The 22,001-nt window shown below is 50.0% G+C and overlaps 7 protein-coding genes across 7 annotated transcripts; 5 read left to right on the top strand and 2 right to left on the bottom strand.

Moving 5' to 3' along the window:
• Nucleotides 1–171: 171 nt before the first annotated feature.
• Nucleotides 172–2,526, top strand: N7509_002816 (tRNA methyltransferase PPM2; the record flags this gene model as incomplete). The annotated part of the gene is made up of 4 exons (XM_056627453.1): nt 172–252; nt 321–541; nt 600–973; nt 1,034–2,526. 4 exons carry the CDS (start codon nt 172–174, stop codon nt 2,524–2,526), a joined length of 2,169 nt encoding a protein of 722 aa, XP_056493248.1.
• A 3,479-nt stretch (nt 2,527–6,005) lies between these two features.
• Nucleotides 6,006–8,375, top strand: pps1 (tyrosine/serine/threonine protein phosphatase PPS1; the record flags this gene model as incomplete). The annotated part of the gene is made up of 6 exons (XM_056627452.1): nt 6,006–6,762; nt 6,824–6,910; nt 6,971–7,873; nt 7,963–8,083; nt 8,135–8,191; nt 8,249–8,375. 6 exons carry the CDS (start codon nt 6,006–6,008, stop codon nt 8,373–8,375), a joined length of 2,052 nt encoding a protein of 683 aa, XP_056493247.1.
• Nucleotides 8,376–9,132: 757 nt separating this feature from the next.
• On the bottom strand, nt 9,133–11,598 carry N7509_002814 (mismatch repair ATPase MLH1; the record flags this gene model as incomplete). Its single annotated transcript, XM_056627451.1, has 5 exons — nt 9,133–9,400; nt 9,424–10,841; nt 10,904–11,170; nt 11,233–11,412; nt 11,497–11,598. 5 exons carry the CDS (start codon nt 11,596–11,598, stop codon nt 9,133–9,135), a joined length of 2,235 nt encoding a protein of 744 aa, XP_056493246.1.
• A 260-nt stretch (nt 11,599–11,858) lies between these two features.
• Nucleotides 11,859–13,940, top strand: N7509_002813 (uncharacterized protein; the record flags this gene model as incomplete). The annotated part of the gene is made up of 3 exons (XM_056627450.1): nt 11,859–12,471; nt 12,530–12,781; nt 12,856–13,940. 3 exons carry the CDS (start codon nt 11,859–11,861, stop codon nt 13,938–13,940), a joined length of 1,950 nt encoding a protein of 649 aa, XP_056493245.1.
• A 447-nt stretch (nt 13,941–14,387) lies between these two features.
• Nucleotides 14,388–17,397, top strand: N7509_002812 (proteasome regulatory particle base subunit RPN1; the record flags this gene model as incomplete). The annotated part of the gene is made up of 5 exons (XM_056627449.1): nt 14,388–14,532; nt 14,576–14,700; nt 14,768–14,932; nt 15,003–17,315; nt 17,371–17,397. 5 exons carry the CDS (start codon nt 14,388–14,390, stop codon nt 17,395–17,397), a joined length of 2,775 nt encoding a protein of 924 aa, XP_056493244.1.
• A 432-nt stretch (nt 17,398–17,829) lies between these two features.
• On the bottom strand, nt 17,830–19,107 carry N7509_002811 (uncharacterized protein; the record flags this gene model as incomplete). The annotated part of the gene is made up of 1 exon (XM_056627448.1): nt 17,830–19,107. The coding sequence occupies one exon, from the start codon at nt 19,105–19,107 to the stop codon at nt 17,830–17,832; it is 1,278 nt and encodes a 425-aa protein (XP_056493243.1).
• Nucleotides 19,108–20,431: 1,324 nt separating this feature from the next.
• N7509_002810 (protein kinase RIO2) lies at nt 20,432–21,824 on the top strand (the record flags this gene model as incomplete). The annotated part of the gene is made up of 3 exons (XM_056627447.1): nt 20,432–20,494; nt 20,578–20,722; nt 20,794–21,824. 3 exons carry the CDS (start codon nt 20,432–20,434, stop codon nt 21,822–21,824), a joined length of 1,239 nt encoding a protein of 412 aa, XP_056493242.1.
• Nucleotides 21,825–22,001: the final 177 nt, after the last annotated feature.

Below are 22,001 nucleotides of genomic sequence, written 5' to 3'. Positions count from 1 at the left end.
GGAGAAGCTGAGAGGAACATCGTCGTCACAAGCGAGAGTCGCCGAGGCGCTCGGGCCACACTTTGATTACCCACCGCCTACGATTTTCTTATCGATAGAGAAATTTAGTGCAGGTGGGCAGGGAATGTCCTACTAATACTTTGCACCATTCAGATTGATCCTCCACAAGTCATGGGGTTGGCCAAGAAACCAGCAATGGCTGCCTCTCGAGGCTCTTCCAAGGCCGAAAAGGCAGCTGATGAGGTCATGGGGGTATGTACTTTGTACTCCATAGAGGCATTGGACGCCAGATGTGCCAAATACTCACGGATTGTTCGCAGACGAACAATAGCAGTATTGCGTCCAAACGAAGCGTTGAGAGAATCTACCTGCCCGAACCGCATTTTTTTAGTTGTTTTGTCAAGAAACCACAGCGCCGGTCACCAATCATCAATCGTGGTTATTGGTTCCGAATGTATGCCATGGCGGAGACAGTTCGACAGTTCATGGAGAAAGCACCGGTAGATAAGCCCAAATACGTTTTGAATTTGGGTTGTGGATAGTGAGTTATCAGACCTAGCACGTTGTTTACAAAATGTTATGCTGAACGAAATTCGCAGTGATCCTTTGCCCTTCATGCTACTCAGCGACGAGAAGAAGGCAGGCCGTAGTGGGCATACCGTATTTGTGGACATCGACTATGAAAAGCTCATGGATCATAAGAAGAGAACCATTCAAGAATCCAAGGAAATCACCAGCGTGTTGGAGGATGCTCAATTTGGCGAATACGAAGACCCTATCCAAATTCGCAGCTCCCGATACATTGCCGTGGGCTGCGATATGTACAACTTGAAAAAGCTTGATGAGGTATTGCGCACTAGTGTCCTGCCTTCTACCGACTGCTCAGTGCTTTTCTTGGCAGAGGTTTCTTTGACTTATATGGATGTGAAATCTGCCCATAATGTCGTGACATGGGCCTCAAAGCTAACCAATGGTGAGTGAAGAATGGCACGCCCCGTTCTACACGCTAACTCAAGAATGTGTTATTGTTTAGATGTCCAATTTTGTATTTTGGAGCAATTCTTCCCAGATGGTCCTGACCACCCCTTTGCGAAGACGATGATGACCCATTTTAACAAAGTGCGGGCTCCTCTATTCTCGATCCACGAGTTTCCTACGCTTGCCCAACAAGAACAACGGTTTCGAAATGCTGGTTGGTCTGAAGCCCGGGCAAGAAGCTTATGGGATCTATGGTCTGATAGCGAATTCTTGCCCGATTCGATACGAACTGGGCTGGATTCATTCGAAGCCTTTGATGAGTGGGAAGAGTTTGCAGTTTTTGCTTCCCACTATTTCGTGTTGATTGCATCAAACAGTCCCGGCGTAGAAAAGTCCGAATGCCCCGGGAGTACCAATGAGTATTCCTCCAGTGATGTCTCGTCTCGATTTGCGCTGACACCGCATTGCCCACCCGAAAATAATGGCCGCCGACGATATGGTGCACTGATCCCGGATGGTGACCATTCTGTCGGTTACCATGGTGGTCAAGGCGAACAATCACGCCTGACTTCCACGGATCTGTATACTCGCACTGAAAGCATGAACGGGCCAATCTCAACACTTCCGCCGCCCCATATCCCCACGCGAATGTGTCACACTGTTACCCCACTGGCCGGAAATTCTAGGTGTCTTCTTGTGGGTGGCAGGACATCCCCCCCTGCTCCCCTGAGCGACTGCTGGGTACGCCGTGATAATTCGTGGAGCCAGGTGCAACCCCTGCCGGAGCCGCGATTCCGACACAACGCCACTGACATTTTATGCGGGGATGAAACAAGTTCTATCCTTGTTTATGGTGGCAAATCCAACAACCACCTGCTCCTGGATAGCTGGGTGCTATGGAACGGCAAGGACGAGCGAGGGTGGCAAAAGGTCAATGTCAAGGCTGTCGGTCCTTCACCTCCAGCTCGCTTCGGGGCGAGCTTTTCAAGGATAAACGATCATTCCGGGGTCTTATTTGGAGGTATCGGGGCCACTGGAACTATTCTAGAAGACTTTTGGTTATGGAGTCTTTCGCGTTGCGAGGATGGATCTTTGCAAGTGGAGATCACAGACCTTACTCAAAGCATCAGGGATGCAGTGCCCCAACTTTTTCCCTTTCTGAGTCGATTCGGGGCAACAGTGAACACAACATCGTTGGGCCTGGTTGTTGCTGGAGGCATTATCCCTCGCCAGGTAGTTCCAGCTGATAAAGAAATCTTATTGCTAGACATCCAGCAACTGATGGCGTTATCAAAAAAGAAGCCATGCGGCCCAACTGTCATCTCGAGCATCGGACTCGGCGCAGGATTTGAAGGTCCAAGACCATTGCTTACCGGCCACGTCGCCCACACGATTGCGACTGACGCTGTTCTTCTACTTGGTGGAGGAGGAGTGTGCTACGCATTTGGAAATTTCTGGTCAGAGGGATCGTGGCTTCTGCAATCGCAAGACTCGAAGACGGGGGATACGTGGACGATCTCCACCGCCGAAAGCCAAGCCCATTCCTAGTCACTCTAGATATGTACATTGGAAAAATTCAGGAATGCGACTGGGAAGGCCATGGCGGACCAACCAATATTGAGAAACCACAAACAGGAACCCTGCACAGGACTGGTTATAAGACGTATTGCATAAGCGTGACGGAGGGTCGTAAGGTACTGCCAGTGGACGGCAGCTACCCGCATTACACGACATTGCATCCTCCAATCCAGACTGAGAAAACGAGATATGTACATTGATCAGGCGGGCATACATAACATCCATCCAATAGGAAATGATCCAACCATATCTTCGCAACCAACCAAACGGTTCTGTTTGGTTCCTAGACGCGGTTCGTGATTGATGTGGTTACTTAGTGGACGCCAGTTCACAATCCAATTGGCGGACCAGCCAGAGAACCTACCCGTTACGGCGGCATCTTCCAAGTTTTCTTCTCTTTAATATATAGAGGGCGATGATGATAGCTGCAAGTATGCTTAGTTTCTAGCTGCAAATTTCCGGCTCAGTGACGATGTGGCTCGCTTTAGATCAAATGTGTTACCTTCTGATCTGATTGCCAATCGGGTGAAACAAATGTGTCAAAGCAAGGACAGTAGTACAAGCATATGGGAGGTCAATACTGGTATACCTAGTATGGTAAGAAACTTGAGGACTGCTAAATGGACCGCCCTTTTTGCTAAGTGGACCATGGGCCCTTCTGAATCCAGATCAGTATGTAATCTCGATACAAATTTCGATACACTCAATCTATCTCTACAGTAGTACTAGTACTGCAAAAGTTTCTGACTCTCTTTTGTCTACCATCAGTTACTGTCTTCTAGGAGTTAGCAGACTAGTACCTACCTAGGATAGAATAGATTAGCTACTCTATTCCATCTTAGGTAGATACTAGTCCACCATAGGAAGGCGGAGACAAGAGAGGTCAACAAGGGAGTAGAAACCTTTACAGCGCTAGAGGTAGATTAAGTGTATCCAAAGTTGTATGGAGATTACATACTAACCTGGATTCAGAAGGGCCCATGGTCCATTTATAGCCCTCAGAAACTTGAGTGATCTTCAAGTTTCTTCAAGTTTCTTACGCTACATTCCAGCTTCCAAGGTTGTCTATTAAATTCCCATACTAGCATGATGAAGTATAGCCTGAGTTTCCAGGTTCCATATTGACATACTACAATATCCTGACTTATCAATTATACCAATAAACTTCCAACCGAGTCGCTTTCAGGCACATCCCCGGGAGGGTGGTAGAGCAAGCGATGATCTCGTTGATCCCTCCTAGTTATAGTACGCGGTATAGTAACCTTGGAACCTTTGTCCATTCACCATCGAGGGAGGTCAGCGTGGTGTGTGTGAACACCTGCACTCGCCACCTAGCAAGAGCAAGGACCATACTGGGTATACTGCGGGGAGTCAACTCCAACTCTAACGATCGACATATCTAGTGTTTTGAGAATCAAGGCAGGATCTACAGAGGCCTTGCCTGATTGCTTGGAAAAAGTCCCACCTGATATAACCGGCCGCTTAATAAGTGTGACGGCTAGTCGAGGAGATGCAAGAAATTGCCAACCAATTACACGGTTCAGGGGCAGCCACAAGGGGTGGGGCCACATAGAGGGAGGGGACTCCCAGGTACAGAGGTACCCTAGGTACATCAGATATTGACAAGCCATCCTTCTCCTGCGGTGCCACCTTGGACACACACACCTTGTGTGCTTCCTTGGGCACCAGTGCGCTGGTCGAAGCCATTAGGTTCCTAGTTATTCCGAGCACATCTGCGAGTTCAATGCTGGCCATCACATGAGGGAGTGATATCTGGTAATGATGGTGGTGTAAATGTGTTGTCCTGTGTTGTCCTGTCCTGTTTTGCTTTGCTTTGTTTGCCGATAGAGCCCTGGAGAGCGACATACGTTGAGTGCCTTGGTGGGATGTTGAACGTTTGGCGTTGCCCGCATATCTCTCCCCACTTGGTGGAGCGCGCATGGGCGATCCGGGGTCAGCCCCAGTCCGAGTCCCAGTGCTGCACTCCCCCTAGTACTCAACAAATGCAGTAACTAAAGTACGGTCGGAAAGGAATCCAGGCTACTGTCCATTATTGTGGATGTTGTCTGCCCAGCTTCGCTCGGCGGATCCTAACCTGTCAGCATCCCGGCTTCTCGGCCCACTTGCTGGCCCACTTTGACGGTTGCTTCTATCTTTGTTGAATTAGAAGCTCGAGAAAAAAAATTGAGTTCAACCGGCATCCCACGGATTCCACGGTTATGCAGGCCTGGAGGAGAGATGTGTGCGGGGTCTCTTTGTTTCTTGCCGACGACGATTCGTTGAGGAAGCGAGTGGAGGTGACCCCCGGACGCACAGACAAGACCGGGTGGATAGGAATCTGGGCCGAGAACGAGGGGCAGACAGGTATAAGAATCTCAGCGTCATGGTCATCGATCCCCGCTAATGATTGGTGCACCTCGATGGGGTCGTCCGTGGGAGGGTTGGTCTAGCGTGTATCGAGGCGCCCTCGCGGGGGTCCCGGGGGAAGTAAGACCCGCCATGATAACTCTGGGAATGGTCGATTTGACTTCAGATATGATTATGGTGGTTTGATAGGATCCGCCGTGGGTCAACAGTGGATACTCGGGACTGCGAACGGGGGGACCAGACCCGGGAGAGACAGTGGAGGAGGAGGGGGCATGACGACGATGATAAGTGATGATGATGAGATTCAAAGCAAACCACAGAGGGGGAATCTTATGTTGCAGGGGTGTTGAACAAGGGTATTGCTCCACACCTCTGGGACATCCTTTCGTTTTTCTCGGAAAGGAAAAGCCAAAAAAGGGCGAAATAATTCCGGGGGGATGTTGGGGAATTGGATTGGAGTGGTCGAAGGTGGTCGCACACTTAGATAACGCGCCCGATCTTGTCCCACGGGCCAAGCCAAGCAGCCAACTACACAATCCTCCCCTCTTCTCGCCTTCTCAACTTCCTCTTTTCTTTCCAAGCATCATCACCTCACTTCATCTCACCTAGAGCACTCTTTGTTCTTTTTCTGCTTGTGATTGCCCTCTTCGTTTGACCCCTCCATTTCAAGTGCCAATCCACTGCTTCCTTGGATTCCTTGTCCCCCTTGCTCACACTATTATCGCCTGCGTCGTATGACTGTGGGCCTTTGATAACTGTATTTCTTCCCTCCCCTCCCCCTTTGAACATTCCAGACATGCTTCAGAGTTGTCCAACTGCTGCCCCCTTGAAAATACAATATCATTTCTGGTTGTCTCATATACAAGGACTGGACCTGACTGACTTGACCACCCGACAGTAGCCGCGGCAATTTGCAATTTGCAACCTGCAACTTGCAACCCTCAACTCAATCCGATTATCCAGTCTGTGAAGGATGTGATCTTGTTGGTCGCCTGGCTGCCGATAACGTAACACGAAGAACCGTCTTCCAGAAACCGACTTACGATTGTTGACCTTGCCCCATCGGCGACCTTGTTTTGATCATGGCGACTGTCCTCGTCCAGCAGCATACGCTGCACCATTCGACCCCTCCCCCATCTCCTATTCCATCGGCACTGAATGTGAACCGACGGCCCAGTCCAATCCCCAATAAACACATCCCAGTGTGTCCCACGGGGCCATCCACCGCCGAGAGCGCCCCCGTCGAGTCTCCTCCTATACCGAGAAGCTTCCCTGAACAGCCTTCGTCTCTCTTGCATCCACCAGACTCTTTCGTCCGCATTTCCCGCCTACCATCTCCCACAGTATATGCTATCGATGGAGATAGTTTGGCTGCTGCGCTGGATCATGCAGCATCGCAGCCTCTATCGGACCCTGCTCAAATGTTTCCTTGGTTACATGGGCTTCACCCCGATAACCACCTGCAGCTGGGATTCTTTTCAAGCCGCAAGCGGGCTTCGCGCCGGACACCAAGGTGCTGGCGAGGTATCACTGTGGTCAAGCTTGGCGGCGATCTGAGCAGAGCACGCATCAAGGGTGCCGTTTGCGCGAGCGAAGTGATATCTCCTTCATCACGGTTCTTGATGGCAGATCCCCCAGATGGGTTCTCAGTGCGTAACTTCCACATCCAAACCGCCAAGCTGGCTGCTATGTCGGATATTGTGATATACGCAGAAGATGGATCCAGCAAATCCGAGCTCCTTGCACTGGCGGAGGATTTCACTTTGGCGCAACAAGCATGGCGGATGAAGCATGATGCTCTCCACGAACGACCAACCTACAACACCTTTGTTGTCACCAGTGAGTATCGCATATATATACATGTCAAAATATCTCTTTGACTGACCCGACTTTTCATCAGGTACCTTTGCCGACTTCGAGAAGAAACACCCCAATCTGGTAGCCATCGACGCGAAGGGCAATTCTACTGGCCAGGTGATGGACTTCTGTAGGTTTTTAGACCATTCTTCACTTTCACTTTCCCAAACATACTAATCCATCTCTCCAGTCCAATGGGAGCGGTCAGAGATGTGCGGCATGTCTCGGGCTTCGGAAATATCTGCCAATGTTTGGTTGGGGCCAACGCCGGACTACCTACTCAGGCCCGGCCTGTGCGAACCAACAAAGGAAGACGACTATGACCTTTTGATCGAGGCCAGCGACCTCGCCAGTATTCCAGGCCCACGTTTCTTGGGTATGGTCGATAAGCAGCTCGAAGAGGGCCCGCAGCGGATGGAGTTCCCATCATCTGGGTCTATTGTCCTTCCCTCTGGCAACACCCGCGAAGTGGAAGACCTTGTCAACACCATCCGATGGATATACTACCTTGCCAATCCGGATGAGCCTGCGGAGGCGCCAGACCATGACGCCGATTCTGTCATGGCTAACACAGAACCTAGGAGAAAGCCTCGCAAGGTATTCATTCATTGTGCAGATGGATATACAGAGAGCTCTCTGCTTGCTGTTGCATACTTCATGTTTGCTGAAGGAGTCCCGGCCCACGAGGCCTGGCTTAGATTGCACTGCGATAAGAAGCGCAACTTCTTCACATATCCGACGGATGTCGCCTTCCTCAGTCATATCCAACCCCGTCTGCTTCAGGAAAGTCCGGTATCCCATTCGATCGATACATCGAGCATATGGGACCCACAGTGGTTCTTGAAGATGGACGGCTCTCTTCCCAGTCGTATTTTGCCGTATCTATATCTTGGGAATCTCCACCATGCCAATAACCCACAGCTATTGACCGAGCTTGGTATCAAACGTGTCCTGAGCATTGGTGAACCTGTCTCATGGAGCGATGCCCAACGCGCCGAATGGGGCCCGGAGAACTTGATGTATATAGACAACGTCCAAGACAACGGCATTGACCCGCTTTGGGAAGAAATCGATCGTTGCTTAGAATTCATCGGTGAGTGACATAGGAAGAAGAGAGAATTATGTCTCGTTTAACTTTTTTCACCCTTCGGTTCCGGAGTGTGCTGACGTTTCTATGATTAGAAAAAGGAAAGAAGGACGGTTGCGCAACCTTGGTTCACTGCCGAGTGGGAGTTTCTCGGTCCGCCAGCATTTGCATCGCCGAAGTCATGGCAACCAAGGGTCTCTCTTTCCCCCGAGCATAGTATGTTCTGTCCGAATTTGACTTTGTCGAACGGCTCCTAACATTTTCTAGTTGCTTTGTTCGGGCTCGGCGACTAAACGTCATTATCCAGCCCCATCTTCGCTTTGTGTAAGACTCACCTGCCACCACTTCTCTCGGGAATCACAAAGCTAACCTCGCTGATAGTTATGAGCTTCTACAATGGGAAGAGCTTCAGATGAAGAAGCGTAACGTCCAGATAAAGCGAGAATTAGAATGGCCTAGCGTTGCCCGCGAGATTGCGCTACTTAACAAACCATACTCGAGAAGCTGAATGCCTACTACGTATCGACTACGGATGGACATTTCTCTTCCAACACCTCTCCGAATTCACTTACCTCGTCGCGACATTTTTAATTACCATTCTTCACCCTTGCATTTGCCTGGACTTTCAAACAGCCTTGCAAGATTTTTATGTTGAACGATTTTACCTACGATTTCTACGAACACGAGATGACCTTCAGAGTTTCAGATTTGTCTTGGCGCATGGCGTTGCGAAGATTTGGTGGAATGGGATTATCAACCGCCATGTTGACGATACAATCAATACCTTGACGTCCTCGCATGATCTTTTTTTCTTTTCTTCTTTCTTCATTTTGTCTCACAGAGCGCCATCTTGGGACATATTTACTTCTTTCCATATCATTTCATCTTTAGCGAAGAGTCGTTTTCACGGGATGTCCCCGGCTTTTCTGCTCTTTTCCTGCAGTCTTTGTTTCTCCGCTATTCCTGTTATGCAACGAAGAATGCTGGGTGATTATTTTCATCAATCCGGGATTTATGAAGCATGGCGGATGGCATACCCCCTCCTTGGCTGCATGCATTTTACCTCTTCTCTCTTCTACTTCTTTCCCCTACCCCTGTATTGAATATGGGTACATGTGATATCGGCCGTTCATATGGAAATGGCGTGGTCGAAAACAGGATCACTTTTTTTAACTTGACTTTGAATTTTATCCCCCGACATGGGAGTTATTAGGCCTACAGGTCTGCATAGTGCACTCCGAGCATGACATCCCCATTTCGTCGCTTTAGCACCGCTCAAATACCCTGTAAAGTCCCTTCAGGTCTGCAACCTCCACCACACCCTGCAACATTCGTGACGTAGCCACAAGTCGAGAACGTATGGCAGGGAATACAGCATATTCCAACATTCGCGCCATTTGCTGCCGGCGTGCTTGGATCAGAGGGTCTTCTTGTGCTGTAGCTGTATCGCCGGAATTCGTGTCCCCGGCGTCGTTGGAAGCTGGTGTAGTCGGAGGGTGGGAAGTTGTTCTGGCGTGTAAAAGGCCGCGAGTTCTCGTAAGAAAGTTCGGAAACACTCTTCCTCCCCTGACCAATCCACGTATGGTCCGAGCCGGAGCAGAAATCGTGGCAATTTTGCTAGAGAAGGAACATATCCCTTCAGTAGGAGCGGAACTGTGAGCAGCTCACCCTCAGGGTTGATCTGCATGGAAAAATATTCGTCAAGCATTTCTCGACGCTCGATCAGACTGCGCGCTACGACTTCTGCCGCATTGGAAAATATTGCTTGAGTGTCATCGTCCGCCTCAGTGGGATGCGCCTGTTGCTCTGATTCAGCTGCGATGTTTAGAAGATCCACGAGCTTTGGTGGCGGGTCTAATTTGATGACTCCGAAGTTGCCAAAGTCTGTTAATCCAACTTGATAAAAGAACTCGTTGCAGGCGAGCCCATAGTCGACCAAGTAGAGTTTCACTCCGGATTGAACTGCCGCCAGGCGCCGTCGTTCATCTACAAGGCCGACATAGGTATGCGATGCGAACATCTCCGTTAATGTATTATGCATGGCAGCGCGAACTGAGCTGCGAAGAGCTTTGATGGAGGTGAGGGCGATGCGAAGGGGCTGACGATCAGTTGTTTCATATTGAAGGCCGTCATCCAATATAGAAGAGACCGAGGCACCAGCTTCAGCGGACGCCCCGAGATGAGAGGGAGATGATATAGGAGCTTGGGTGAGCATTGATGTGATTTTGCGGACTTTTGAATCCGTACGGACGAGGTTGTTCTCATATGGTCGTTTAGTTGCTGGTGTTTTGGGAGTGCTTGCGGTTTTGTTACTCGCAACACCTTCGCCAGATAGTGCACTTTCGGGGCCTGGTTGGATTGTTTCGATTTGAACCCCAGGTAACAAGGTTTGTGTTAGGAACGTTCGACTCTCATCAACCTGGGCGAGCTTGGATCTGATTTCACTGCACACCATCTCGATAATTTCTTCTTCATTTAGAAAGTTGACCTCTCGCTTCGTGGGATGAACGTTGACATCAACACGCTGAGGTTCAATTTCCAGATCAAGATAGATAAATGGGTGTCCGCCTTTCGGTAAGAAGGTAGAATAGGTCTGTTCAATCGCGCGTTTAACGGCCGTTGACTCCACTGCGCGATGGTTGATAAAGAGCAGTATGACAGTCTTTTTGACATGGTAGTTCGCATTAGTGGCAAGCCCAGAGGCTTGAAAACCAAGCTTCTTCTCAGCAATCTCAAATTCCACTAGTTCATTTGCAACAGCACTGCCGTGTATTTGACGGATCCGATCGACTGTGGTGGCACTTGATGGAGTTGATATGCTCACACCTGAATCGCCGTGTTTGCGACAGGAAAAGGCGACACCAGCGCAGTGCACTGCGTAGCGGCCGACCACGTCGAGTATCTTAGCGTACTCCTCACTTGAAGAGCGGAAAGCACGGCGTCGAGTGGGAATATTGTAGAAGAGGTCTTCAACCTATTGTAGCGGATGCCTTTAGACTCTGATAGTAAAAAAAGTTGTTGAAAGGTAATACTGACTGTTATCTGCGTCCCCCCACGTCCAGCAGTGGCTTTGGGGGCTGCATTCTGTCCAGGCTTCGCAGGAACTAGTTTTCCATCACCATAATGTGCACGCCAGGCACAACTTGACCCAGCGGTTTTGGTTGTGACCGTGAGATGGGCGATATGGCTTATACTGGCGAGAGCCTCGCCGCGAAAGCCGTATGTGCCAATGGAAGTAAGATCCTCGAATTCTTTTAATTTGGATGTGGTGAATCTCTCGCAAAGAATGGGAAGGTCCTCGCGCTATACAAGGTCAGAATGGCCATTATTGAGGTCGCAGGGAAGGGGTTGTCATCAGATCTCACATCAATTCCATGTCCATTATCCGTGATTTGAAGTAGTTTCAATCCTCCATCTTTGACTAGTACTTCGAGAGAGGTGGAGCCCGCATCGACGGCGTTTTCGATCAGCTCCTTCAACGCGTGCATCGGGGCAACTATGATCTCTCCGGCGGCGATTTTGTTGACGACATCGGGATCGAGGGCCTATGATATCGTAGGTTAGCATATCTGGAATGAAGCTGATCTTAGACCCTAAGTCGAGGCCTTTGGGTTTGGATGTCTCCCTACCTTGATCCGCTTTGGCCGGGCTGGCTCAGATAACTCGGTTTCCTCGACAGGGCGTTTAGTCCCCCTTTGGTCAGGGGAATCAACTTCCATCGCGCCATCCATTTCGTTCAATCTGCCCGGCGCGTGTGAGGTGTGAGTGACGTGAAGTTGAAGTGGAGTAGAAACGCGGAGCTCTACGATAAGGCGATAGCTAAACGCCCCCCCATTCCAATCGGAGCGCCCTCTCTTAAGGTTAACATCCCTTAAACATCCCTTCGCCTGCGGATGCATACAACTCAACTTGTTGCTTTCTTGGACTTGGAAACCAAGGCATATCCTTATGTTTAGAAATAGCCCTTCAGTGGTGTCTATGTTGACCCATCATGGCGCCCGCAAAGATGTCACTGCAGGCCGATGAGGAATTGGGCAAGAAAGATGACGACCATCGACTCTCTGAACCGGGGCGCTTTCGGCCCATACAAAGCTCAGCCATTCCTCGACCTCGGCGCATTGTGATTCTCATCATCGTGTGCGTGGTTGTGTATCAGTTCTTCAAGCACATGCCGACCGATCTGACCCCGGCAGCCGAGCGATACAATCCGACAACAACGAAACCCAGACCTCCGAGACCTGCATCGCCTGGAGGGTCATTCCAGTCCCCGGCAGTTCCAATAAATGAGAAAGGGAAGCTTTTTGATGGCAAAATACTCGAAACCCACGATGAGGAGGAACCGTATGGTGACAAGATAAAGTTCTACAATCTGGCCCAATCTCTTCCCAGCCAGAAATATTCCAAGGACCAAGCCAGCAATGCTGTGCTATTTGCAGGGTCGAACCTTCACAGTATTTCAGATTTATTGCCTTTGGCTTGTGAAATGGCAAGGACGAAGCTGAATGGAGTTCACTTAGTCTTGCTGGGCAGGGATGAGGTATCCATTGAAGGTATCAAACAAGTGAACGGAATCAGCGACTCAGAATGTCCTATGACATGGCATGGTTAGTCCTCCTTTCGGTGTATAGTCATATGTCCCCGCTGATCACTTCGTTTGCAAAGATGGTCGGCCAGACTCTCCAGCTCATTCTACCAATGTTCGTATGGAACGGGCGGTAGTTGATGGTCTTCATTTTATTCGGGATTTCATCGCCCCAGAAGTCATAATCACCCAGAGACAAGCCTGGGAAGATCCATTCTTTTGGAATGGATTAGAAATTCAAAAAGCCAGAAGTGGTACTCCTCATCTCATACTTCCAACTCCTTCCAGGGATTTGATGTGGGTCGCATCTCTTCGAAGCCACGCTCTGCAAGGTAAATATATGTATTCCTATTGACTGTGATTTCCCATCAGAGCCTGAAAATACTAACGTGATGGCTTATAATAGCATGGAACGAAATTCAGGTTGACATGATTGTTCATGCCTCCCAGTCATCGGGAGCTCTCGTTAGGCTCGTCCGCTCGTTAGATGCGGCGGATTATCTGGGAACCATACCTAGACTCACAATCGAACTCCCTCCACTGGTTGAATCTCAGGTACTAGAGAGCCTGCAATCTCTCAAGCTATCGCAACTTCAGGGACGGATCACCCTCCGCCGGCGTCTTGAACCTCGCTACATGGATCCTGCTGATTCCGCTTTGCGAACCGTGGAAAGCTTTTACCCATTGAATCCAAGCACCACACATCTCCTTCTTCTGTCTTCCCAAACAGAACTAGCCCCTTCATTCTACCATTACCTGAAATACAGCGTCTTGCGCTACAAGCAGCCAGTTCGGGATCGTTCAGCGTCCTCGAACCTCCTAGGAATTTCCCTTGAATTGCCTAGATCCAAGCCATCGCCCGGCGATGCTCCGTTTACACCACCGCCACCACCACCCTTCGATAACGGGAAATATCAAAAGAAAGAGCACATTCCATCGCTACTATGGCAAGCTCCAAACAGCAATGCAGCCTTGTACTTCGGTGATAAATGGGTCGAGTTTCACTCCTTCCTTTCAAGTCGCCTTGACTCGGAAGGCAGGGCCAATGCAGCCTCAAAGAACAAGTTAGTTTCTAAAAAAATACCCAGCATTCATGGAATACCTCCTGGAGATGATGCAGGACAAGGGATATTACATGATCTATCCTGCATTTCCAAGTGGTACCACCTCCCCTTGGCAACCGTGCACACTGAGTTGAACCGACTCCCCAAAGAGTTCACAGAATCTATTGACTCTGTCCAACTCGGAGAGGGGTCTCATGAGAAGGCTGGTGGTGATAATAAAGCCCCAGAAGTGCCTGGATTTGATCAATTGGAAGCATCGTCCGCTGAAAAGCCAGTGGGTCGAGAAGCTAGCATCACCTCCCTGCTTGGTACCTTCGAGTTGGGTCTTCCCGATGTCGACGTGCTACCTCTCTTATCATATGATGGGTCACCCTTGGCTTCCGAGGAACATACCACTAGATCAAAAACCTTCATCGGCCGGTCCTGAGCTGGTCTTATCTCAGAGCAACATTGGAAGGGTTGATAAATGCATCGAAATTGGATCTGATCTATTGGTTCTTGGATATTCTTTTTGGTTATAACGATCTACTGTACCTCTCAGTATCATATGAGAGTACATTTAAGTATAATTTCCAATAAATAAACCAGTATACATGAAGTTCATGAAATTCTCCAAGTGAAGCCTGGCTGGAAGGTGCTAGAGGAAAGCAATGACGAAGGCTTGGCATTTATTATGTAATCATGGATCCGGGAGCTGCAACAGCCCGAGCTCGATGGCTCCGTCGCCAGCTAACAACTGCATCACTCGCCATCTGCAGAACCCTCTTTACTTCCTTCCACATTCGTGCGACCGCATACTTGAACCTCTCACACCCGAGCTTTCGTCGCGTTCTTTTGATTCCACACCGACCTGGTCGCCAGATTACCGTCAGAAATGGCGAACGAGGGCGAACGGTCAACCGCCGCCGACAAGGGCAAGGGCAAGGTTGAGGATGTCAGCGAGCTGAATGGCAAGAAGCCTCAAAATGATGAGAAGGCAGCGCCAGATGGAAAGAAGAAGGATGATGAACCTCAGGAAGGTAGGTTGCGACTGCACCAGGCCACTGATGATCCACGAGCCAGACCGTGCGGTCTCCGGGTCATCCCCCCAACATTTGGGAGCCAAGGCTGACAATCTTGAAGATGAACTCAGTGAGGAGGACCAACAATTGAAGGATGAGCTGGAAATGCTCGTTGAGCGGTTAAAGGTGCGACAATGCTCTACCGATGGATCGGTCGGTGATGACGTTTGATGTTAACATTCGTTTACGATAGGAATCGGACACCTCCCTCTACGGACCTGCCGTGGAAGCTATCAAGAACTTCATCAAGACCTCTACGTCCTCAATGACAGCAGTGCCGAAGCCTCTGAAATTCCTTCGACCGCATTACGACGAATTGACAGAGATCTACGAGAAATGGGATGCAGGTGCTGTGAAGGTTAGTTTTTTGCAGACACAGAAATACTCCTCTAATATCATAGCTTGATTCTAACAATGAGCCTCTTTAGGATTCCCTGGCTGATACACTTTCGGTACTCGGCATGACCTACGGAGACGAGGAGAAGCTGGAGACGCTGAAATACCGTCTGTTGGCCAAGTCGGAGGATCTTGGGTCTTGGGGCCACGAATATATCAGACACCTGGCGCTGGAGATTGGACAGGAATACCAGAACCGGTTGAATGCAGAGAAGGAGACGCAAGATTTGGTGGATCTCGCTCTGTCGCTGGTTCCCTACTTTCTAAGCCACAACGCCGAGGCCGATGCAGTCGATCTTCTGAGTGAGATGGAAATCATCGGGGAAATCCCCCGGTTTGTTGACGAGAACACATATGCTCGTGTCTGCCTATACATGGTCAGCATGGTCAACCTGCTCACTTACCCCGAAGATCAGGAATTCCTCCGCACTGCACACGAGATTTATGTTCGCTACAACAAGCTTTCCCAAGCGATCGTTCTCGCCATCCGACTTAACGACATCGATCTCATCAAAAGCGACATCAATGCCACATCCGACAAGGCTCTCAAGAAGCAAATGGCATTCCTGGTCGCCCGTCAACAGATCTGGCTTGACCTGCCCGGAGAGGACGAGGAGGATGAGGCTCTTGCCGAGTGCCTGAACAACACATCTATCCCAAAGCACTTTAAGTCGCTTGGAAAGGAGCTCAACATTTTGGACCCCAAGATGCCTGAGGATATCTACAAGACACACCTGGAGAGCAGCCGTGGAGCAGGTCTTACCAACCTTGATTCGGCACGACACAACTTGGCGAGTTCCTTCGTCAACTCCTTTGCCAACGCCGGCTTCGGAAACGATAAGATGATGCTCGTCGAGGGAGAAAAGGGTCCATGGGTCTGGAAGACTAAAGACGACGGTATGCTTTCAACCACAGCTTCGTTGGGTATGCTTCTGCACCGTGATGTCGAGGATGGATTGGACAAGATCGACAAATTCACCTATGCGAACGAGGATCAGGTTAAGGCTGGTGCTTTGCTCGCAATTGGTATCTTGAACTCCGGCGTTCGTCTCGATTCCGACCCCGCACTTGCCCTCTTGAGTGATTCCGATAACCTTGAGGCTAAGAATATACCAATGAGAGTGGCATCTATCATGGGTTTGGGTCTGGCCTACGCCGGCTCCAACAAGGAGGAACTCCTTGAGGTCCTCTTGCCAATCGTGGAAGATGCTTCCCTTGATATGCAGCTTTCTGCTATGGCAGCAGTTTCGCTGGGTTTGATCTTTGTTGGATCTTCGAACCACCAGGTCAGCGAGGCCATTGCCACTACGCTCATGGATGAGGAGCGCCAGAAGCAACTGAAGGACAAGTGGACACGTTTCATGGCCCTTGGTCTGGCCCTCCTTTACTTCGGCCGCCAAGAGGAGGTTGATGTTATTCTTGACATTCTCAAGGCTGTTGATCACCCGATGGCCAAGCCAACATCAGTCCTTGCCTCGGTCTGTGCCTGGGCTGGTACTGGTACCGTGCTCAAGCTCCAAGAGCTCCTTCACATCTGTAATGATATTATCGAGGAAAAGGAGGAGAACAAGGGCGATGAGCTGGTTCAGTCTTACGCCGTGCTGGGTCTCTCACTTATTTCCATGGGCGAGGATGTTGGTCAAGACATGATCCTCCGCCAGTTTGGTCACCTTATGCACTACGGCTCTAGCAACATCCGACGAGCTGTTCCCCTGGCAATGGGCCTCATCAGCCCTAGCAACCCCCAGATGAAGGTCTACGACACCCTATCAAGATACAGTCACGACAATGACAATGACGTGGCTATCAACGCGATCTTCGCTATGGGTCTCTGCGGTGCGGGTACTAACAATGCCCGCCTGGCGCAGCTTTTGCGACAACTCGCCAGTTATTACCACCGTGATCAGAACTCTTTGTTCATGGTCCGCATTGCTCAGGGTCTCCTGCACATGGGTAAGGGTACCATGACCTTGAACCCCTTCCACACCGACCGACAGGTTCTTTCCCGTGTGTCGGCTGCTGGTCTGCTCACCGTCCTCATTTCCTTGATTGACGCCAAGCAATTTATTTTGGCCGAGCACCACTACCTGCTCTACTTCCTTATCACAGCGATGTTCCCTCGCTTCCTCATTACCCTCGACGAGGACCTGCAACCCCTCAGCGTCAACGTTCGTGTTGGTCAAGCTGTGGATGTTGTTGGCCAAGCGGGTCGTCCAAAGACTATCACCGGATGGCAGACACAAAGCACCCCTGTGCTTCTGTCCCATGGTGAGCGGGCTGAGCTGGAAGATGAGCAGTACATTCCTCTCAGCAACATCCTGGAGGGCCTGGTCATTCTGCGCAAGGTATGCTTTCTCTCCACCACTTAACTAAGTTACATATGACTAACCATATATCTAGAACCCTGACTGGCAAAGTCCCGAATAAACTAAACGAACTGTCCCCGACTCTTTATATCTCGTGACTAATCTAAGTCTTATGCAATGGTCGGGTTGTCGTTGGATCTAATGTATTCAAGAACGATTGAGGAATATTATGGACTCTTTTTTCTCCCCTGTTGCATTTTATTTATCAGGAAATTAGGCCGCGTTTGGAATTCCGGACATCTTATGTATGGTAGACTACGACTTTCGTCATTGAGGTCAAGCTGGTCTAGTGTCGCTCATCTGATACTAGGCCTAGCGATGCTCTTCGAATAGATACCTGGGTAGATTTATATGGAATGGACTGCTTAGATATTTTAGTTCACGGAGCAGTCATGATTTTATCTCCTTTCCTTCGCTTATCATCTGTAGCTTTAGCATCCATAGTTCCATTTGGTAAGAACCTCCACCTTCGTTGTAGTTTTCAACTTGAAAGCTACCATCCCCTTGTGGTGGCTTGCGGTGTTGACGCTGCCAATGCATTCTTGGCCACAGCCGCCGCAAATAACTCGGCGGTTGGTTCAGGTGTCGATGTGACTGTGATCGTCTCGCGATCGAGTGCAACCATCGTCACGGGCGGAATATACCAATCGTTATCACAAACTGTCCAGCCGGGGTCTACTCCGCGGATCTCCTCCGGGAGCAGCAGCCAAGGACTATAATCGTCACGTATCATACTGCAGGTGTTGCTATCCCCCAACGGGCACTGCTGGCCACCGCGGAACTGTGGCCATGGGATTAAGGATTGTGTATAATTCCCAACTTCTTGTGCCGTGAACTCGGCAAAATTGAATGGATAGGCTGTTCCAATAGTCGGGTATTTGGCATTCCGATGATTGCGTACTGATGAGACGGTCTCTGGATTGACCGAGATGACAACGTCACTGTGGTCGACACCGCATTGAAATCCAGCATGGCCTCGCCGGTTACTCCAGGCGTAGATGGATGTAAAGGAAACGTAGATTGAGGGCGAGGTGAAAGTGGCGCCATTAACTACAGCTGTGCTCAGTCCTGATGCGGGTACGGTCGTTCCGTTCTGCAGACAGAGATCGCCATCGGCTGTAGAAATGGGCCAGTAGAATAGGGTCGCGCTATCTGGCAGGAAGTGACAGTTTGAGCAAGGGTTCGCTTCTGGGTACTCGCGATTGGTCTGGGGGCAGTCCGCAGGGCGAATAGGACTATTAGTATCGCCAGGCATAGAAGTAATGATCGAGTCTTCCCAGGAGCTTGACAAGCTAGAATATGTTTGCCAGATCGGGATACAATCACTGGTTTCGAGAGCGCAATCTGGAACCGGGGATGGCTCTCGATAAAGCGTCTCCGTATTAGTGTAGGTTGTATATCCAGTTATGCAGGGACCGGTTCCGGGGTAATATTGAGTGGCTGTTTCACGAGGGCCTAGGGCACGCGGAATACCATCACAAAGGGTGGTGAGAGGACCCGTATGGGTATCCGACCACGCCTCTGGGGATACAAAGGTGCGACAGGCGCCCTCGCTTGTACCGTAGGAACCGAGGGAGATGCTTGTGGCAGTTGGGCCTAGAGACCGGAGGCCCTCAGACCGACCAGCGTATTCGACCCATTCAGCGTTGCAGGAGACTGCAGATGCTTTCGGACCGGTAGTAGGTCCATAATAGTAATTAGTGGCCGTGGGCCAGAAAATCGATGTATTGAGGGTAATGAGCCATTGCTCACTAGTGGTTGCTTTTTCCATGTTAATTTGAAGTCCAGAAATGCTCGGATATCAAACTTACCTTCTTCCTGGCCAGCCGCCAGGCCAAAAAGAATTGTGAAGAACAGGTTTGACAACATACTTGTTTGCGAGTAGCCGGGCCCAGAATAAACCTCCGAGTCCGGAGGGTTTTTATATCTTCGGGGCTTCAAGTTCGGGAGAGATCCAGATCGCGTGTCCTAGATCAGGCTTCCTTTGCATACTCCACCACCTGCAGATACCTGCAGATATGCTGGAGAATCACACCTTGGCAGAGCTTCGGATTGGCCTCTATGTGAGACAATAGCTAGCATCGTGCATCAGGGTCCAGTGTTCAGAGGACATGTTTGAGAGTACCCTGTCGAAGTGGCCGTGCCGTATGCATTCCTCGTGTTGATGCGGGGCTCTTCGGCACCGGCCTTAGCATCAACCCACTTTGATCTATTCTCCGGTCGAGGTTCATCAAATGTAACGGACTTGTTGCCGCAAGTAGAAATTCAGGGTCTGGATGCCAAGATGGCTAGTGCATCACTCGAGGCTTTAGGGCTTATCCCGACGGGCCATGCTGCGTGTCAGCAGTAACCTATGGCCTTGAGAAATATGCGTTCACCATTTTCAGAAAATGAGTCGCAATGTCGCATCTTAAGAGCATGGTCATTCCGCTGAGTATTTCTTTCTTTTCCTCAGGAGATGGTCTGAAGCCTCGAAAGTCAACACAACGCAAGCATTCGACCGTGCAATGAATGACCTGCGCCCTTTTCGTAAGATTTTGTAGCGCGCCGTGCACAACAACCGTAACCACGGCTGCAACATCCATCTCGACCCGCGCAGTCTGTCACTAGCTCCTTTCGCATGTACCATTTGGGATCTTTTCGAATGAAGTCGTAGTTCTTTCTAACTTGAGCTGGAAGCATGGTCTCTGCTTCGTATAATTTGTGGGATAGATGACTGTGTCGATATTTGGCATCGTCAAGTATATGCTGCAACGCTTCGATGCCTTTCTGGTTGGGCTTGGTGACGTGTGGGCGGGGAGTCTTCGGAGACACGGCGATCTGGATACGTGATGAATTGTGAAGCAAAGGTGCTCGGTCACTGTAATGCCATGAGTATACTTAGGATCGGCATTTCCGTGAGGCTCAATCAAGGTCCCCAATGGTCGCCCGAAAGGGAAATAGGGCTTAGGGCTACGAGCTTATCTTTTTTTTTGGTCTCCGCATCCCATCCCATCGCGTCCATCAAGGTTGATGATCCAAAGTCCCGACCGGCGCATTTGTTTCGATTTTTATACTGAGTTTCGAGGCTGAGATCAGCCTCATAACCGCCCAACATGAAACTCGACGCAAAGATGATTCGTTACCTCACCTCTGAGGATTTCCGCGTCCTTCAAGGAGTACTTATCGCCCCCTCCACCCCGCCATGCCCGCGCCCCCCTGCTCTGTCATCTTCACAACTAACACGCTTCTTGTGCAATAGGTCGAAGCCGGAAGCCGGAACCACGAGGTTGTACCGACCCCTTTGATCACTCAACTGTCTGGCCTTCGGGGCGGCAGTGGCGTGCATCGCTCCATCTCGAACCTGGCCAAAACGAACCTGATCGCCAAGGTGAAAAATGCGAAATGTACAATCACACTTTCCTTCGCTAGCCAACGCCCTCAATAATAAATTGCTAATATTCCTTCCTGTTGACAGATGATGGCTATCGACTCACATACGGAGGACTCGACTACTTGGCTCTAAACGCGCATCAAAAGCAGAAGGTGGTGTACTCCGTTGGAAACCAAATTGGTGTTGGAAAGGAATCGGATATCGTCGTCGTCGCACACGAGAGCGGATCGCAGCGAATTCTCAAGATCCACCGTCTCGGTCGTATCTCGTTCCGAACCGTGAAGACCAACCGAGACTACCTTCGACACCGCAACGCCTCGTCCTGGATGTATATGTCGCGGCTGGCCGCGATGAAGGAGTTTGCCTTCATGAAAGCACTTCGGGAGAACGGATTCTCAGTGCCCGAGCCTATTGCCCAGAATCGCCACACTATTATCATGAGTTTGATCGACGCCTTTCCCCTCCGTCAAATTGCCGAAGTGCCCAACCCAGCATCATTATACTCAGAATTGATGGAAATCATTCTGGAACTGGCGCGCTTTGGTTTGATTCACGGTGACTTTAATGAGTTCAACATCCTGATCAAGGAGATTCCGATCCCCAACGCCGAAGGCAAGACACTTGATGACTCGGAACCGGCCACGGAAGAAAATATGCGACTAGAACCGGTTATTATCGATTTCCCGCAGATGGTTTCGATTGACCATGCTAATGCCGAAATGTACTTTGACCGCGACGTCAACTGCATCAAGCGCTATTTCAAGCGGAAGTTCCACTTCGAGAGCGATGTTCCAGGACCATTCTTCAAAGACGCAAGAAAGAAATTCATCAAGAATCCTGGCAAGCGCCTGGATGTAGAGGTTGAGGCCTCTGGCTTCTCGCGAAAGATGGCCCGTGAACTTGAGAAGTATATGCAGGACGTTGGCGCCAATGGTGATGGCGAAGATTCCGAAGGTGGTTCGGATGAAGATGAAGATGAGGATGAAGAGGAACAATCGGGCTCAGAAGTCGAAGTGAGTGCCGAGGATGCACAGTCAGATCAAGTCAGTGCCGAGGTGGAGGAAAGTTCCAAGCGCTTGGAGGGATTGCAGGTCTCGGGGTCATCGAGGCAATAGAAAAGCGACGGGATATGCAATAATGACCATGAGTTATGAATTTTTCTGTAAATTAGGCATTTGCATCTCTGAAAATTAAAGAACATATTATGCTAGTATCCTAGTTACATCTACTCCGTACTACAGTGACGGTTGGCCTGGTACTGGTAGATACCCATAGGAAAACCCTTGGATCAT

This window comes from Penicillium cosmopolitanum (genome assembly GCF_028827165.1).
Source record: "Penicillium cosmopolitanum strain IBT 29677 chromosome Unknown utg000004l:1.0-4361866.0:1.0-4365735.0, whole genome shotgun sequence".
Taxonomy (NCBI): Eukaryota; Fungi; Ascomycota; class Eurotiomycetes; order Eurotiales; family Aspergillaceae; genus Penicillium; species Penicillium cosmopolitanum.
This window is presented reverse-complemented; position numbering and strand designations above follow the sequence as displayed.